At 44.0% G+C, this 3,544-nt stretch overlaps 1 protein-coding gene across 1 annotated transcript; it reads right to left on the bottom strand.

The window, feature by feature from the left end:
* Positions 1-444: 444 nt before the first annotated feature.
* On the bottom strand, positions 445-3,326 carry LOC124118149 (putative protein TPRXL). Its single transcript, XM_046480254.2, has 2 exons — positions 3,229-3,326; positions 445-1,421 (listed from the first exon to the last, which is right to left on the bottom strand). Exons 1-2 carry the CDS (start codon positions 3,281-3,283, stop codon positions 631-633), a joined length of 846 nt encoding a protein of 281 aa, XP_046336210.2. The 5' UTR covers positions 3,284-3,326; the 3' UTR covers positions 445-630.
* Between the last annotated feature and the right edge of the window lie 218 nt (positions 3,327-3,544).

The raw sequence follows: 3,544 nt of genomic DNA, 5'->3' as shown, positions 1-3,544 counted from the left end.
CATGCCGTAGCCAGCCGGGGGGCAGGGAGGGCAGTTGTTTTTTTGTTATTTTACGCCGCACTTAGCAATATCCCAGCTATATGACGGCGGTCTGTAAATAATCCAGTCTGGACCAGACAGTCCAGTGATTGACGTTATGAACATCGATCCACGCAATTTGGATCGATGACATGCATCAACCAATTTAGCGAGCCTGACCACCCGATCCCGTTAGTCGCCTCTTGCGACAAGTATAGTCGCCTTTTACGGCAAGCATGGGTTGCTGAAGGCCTATTCTACCCCGGATCTTCACGGGTCGTATATACATATAAAGAACCGTATTCGCAAATGCGAATGAGTGAGTATGGTTTTACGCCGCTTTTAGCAATATTCCAGCACGTCACGTCGTGGAACACTATAAATAGGCTTCACACAAGAATGAAACACGAATTCTGTCTTGTACAACACTGAGACGCTGTTTTATTAGGTCGGTAAACTGGTTACGCGCTAACAGGTAAACTCCTTGCAATGCCGTCTTGTGGTACTCGTACCTGGCTACCCTAAGTGTCAGTTAGCGAGGTATCAGCGCCACCCGGTGACGCTGTGAGGGGACAGTGGAAAAGAAACACGCGACCCCGGAAGCGGAAGTGTCTAACTGTGAACTTTGACCCAGATGATCACCTCGGATTCTGATGACTGAGTTCCGTCTGAGGCGTAAACGTTGCACATTTTGGAATCAGCTACGTATACGAAGTATGCGCAGTCCTCTATCCGTCCACACCATTCTGCACACTGCGCACGCATATCGTAACGCTCACTATCCAACATCGTCCAACTTACAGGTCCAGACTGAGGCTTGAAGGTACAGCTGAGAACCTGACACCCTGGTAAGTTGTGATACACGTCACTGGAATTTGTGTTCACGGATGTAACGTCATTGAAATGCGTTGCAATCTCAGATGACCCTACGGAACGTGAAAACGACGTTTGTAACGGGATTTCCGATGACCTTTGTGATACGGTGTATGTAGAGGTTGAAGATGGCGACGTTGTCGGAATTCCAGACGGCAAGGTCGGCGTGCTTGTTGCAGCAGAGACCAGTGCAGCTGGTGTTCTTGTCGGTGCATGTGTACTGGACGAGAACGCTGATCCGTCATGGGTTGAAAAAGATGTTTGCAACGGCATTTCCAATGACACTTGGTACAAAGACGTTGTTGAAGGAAGTGACGTTTCCGGCGCTCCAGATAGCAACGTTGATGTGGATGATGCAACGACAGCGTCAGTGGGAACACTGGACGGCAGGGTCACGGCAAGTGTTGGAACAGTTGTGTCCGATGGCAGGATGGAGGCGGTGGAGTGTGGGGGGCCGTCACCAGGGGAACACGGTACGCAGTTCCCCCCGCCCCTACCCTTCTTACACGTGTTGCACTTCTTGGCTGCATCTGAGGGGAAATAAGGAATACAACATTGTAACACATTCATACATACCGTATTGGACGTAATAAGCGCCCAGGGCGCTCTCAAAATTAGAGGGGGCACGGGTGGCCCAGTCGTCTAAGGCGCCGCGATTCGATGTGCAGAGTTGCGTCCCTTTGGGCACGCCAGAAACCTATGATTGTGGGTTCGAATCCCGCCGATTATGTTTCTAGGTTTGTCAGCACCATACCTGTGCTCGTGCTCGTGGGTTTCACCGAAGTGGTAAACGTCTGAGACCTGCATCACTTGGGCTTTCCTCCCACATTAAGCTGACACGCCGTGATATAACTGGAATAATGTTAAAAGCGGCGTTAAACCCAACTCACTCACTCACTCAAAATTAGAACTATGTGGCTCTTATTAGAATATAATTTTGGTGAAAGAGTTGAAAGATCGTAAATTTCGTGGTTATGCTGATACAAAAGAAAAGTATATATTTTCCGGAATTTAATTGCCCGTAATTAAGGGTGCATAGAACACACGAGTGCGTATTATACAAGAATAAATAAGTCTTGTGTACATTGATCAATCGGAAGGGTGCTAATTGGGATTGTTCACTAGCCAATGTATTAGTAAATATCGCCGTGGGCGCTGAACGGAGCGGGGCGCTTATTACGTCTACGTCAAATTAATATGTACAGAAATACATGCGTGAAACAACATGAAAGTTGAATGTCGGTTCGATTGAGAACCAAGAACTGTTTTACCTTCTGATCAATATTCGCGAATTCAGTTTTGACCAAACAGAAAAATAGTCCGAGATTTTACCAACTGGTCAAGAATCCGCAGTCGTGCAAGAATGATAAACTTTTCAAGGGGCGTTTAGCCCTGCCATAAGCATGAGAAATTTCTACTAAAAGTAGAATCCATTGAACGATTCCGACTATATCTTATAGTGAATAGGCATAAGTGCATCCAGTTGTTGCAATCCTCAGTAGCAAATGTTGTTGTGCTCTCTGATAATAATGTGCAACGATTCTGGCACGATACATCCAACAAACGTTCTCAAGCACCTCGTGCACCTCGTGCCCATGACTGCATGCCTCTGTTCGTTCATCATGAAACTGAAGTCCTTTTATGGGTTACCCAGTCATGGTGTAGCGAGATATTTCAATATTAATGTGTTGGATGATTTTTTGACATCATCAAAACTTGACCCTCAGCAAACTTGATTACCGTCCGTTTGACTCCACACGTGTCATGTACACATTTCTATACAAAATTACATGATAGTTTCTTAAAGAACTTCATCTGTCATGGGTCTTAAATTAAACAAAATTCAGATTTTGTTGGGTACAGGGTATTCATGGTCAAGTACCGTATTGATGTTTCATACACTTTTCTGGATTTCGAGTTATTTTGCAATTCATCGTTCTCATTTGGAGTCAAACGGACTGTAGTATATGTGAACATGAAAAACTCATTGACCCAAGCGGACTTTTTATAAAGACATTGACAAAAACAGTACAGACATAATGGTAAAGAACATCATGGGTCACTTACTTGCAGACCCGTGAAGATCCGGGGTACAATAGGTCTTCAACAACCCATGCTTGCCGTAAAAGGCGACAACAACAACATACTTGCTTATCGTTTTATTTACCCTAGAAAAATAGTTTTTCTTTAAAATTAGGGACCGAATTTAATATTTACGGAGGTTTCCTTTTAAATAAATTTATTGTTATTTTAAATTTGAAAGATTTTTTTAAATATTTTATAATGGGAACCGAATATTATACAGTCGGCACCTTGACTTCCATAATAGGGACCTACCTGTCAGAAGTACGGCCAGAAGTAGAACAACGTTGACGCAGACTTTGATGTGCATGATGTAGAGGTTGTATACCAGTCCTTAGCCGGCGTTATCTGAACGCGACCGTTAGTGTTACACTACCCGGTATTAAATGTTAACTATAGATATATCAGCATCCGTACAATGGTCCCTGTCACTAAAAGATATTGTCCGTCATGGGTCAACGACCAATCAGCTTATGAAACTGTTTACACAACGGGCAAATATAGCAAAATCAACAATTAACCTCAAAAATTGATTGATTAAGAAAGAACTCCATTGTGTCTCAGCGGTCAT

Source organism: Haliotis rufescens, unplaced genomic scaffold, assembly GCF_023055435.1.
Source record: "Haliotis rufescens isolate VD_foot unplaced genomic scaffold, xgHalRufe1.0.p SCAF_132, whole genome shotgun sequence".
NCBI classification, from domain to species: Eukaryota; Metazoa; Mollusca; class Gastropoda; order Lepetellida; family Haliotidae; genus Haliotis; species Haliotis rufescens.
This window is presented reverse-complemented; position numbering and strand designations above follow the sequence as displayed.

Bases quoted from the DNA above. Each gene is read 5' to 3' on its own strand.
- LOC124118149 (XM_046480254.2), bottom strand. From the start codon at position 3,283: ATGCACATCAAAGTCTGCGTCAACGTTGTTCTACTTCTGGCCGTACTT. The intron at 1,422-3,228 runs GTAGGTCCCTAT...ATTTCCCCTCAG, and splicing joins TCTGGCCGTACTTCTGACAG to ATGCAGCCAAGAAGTGCAAC.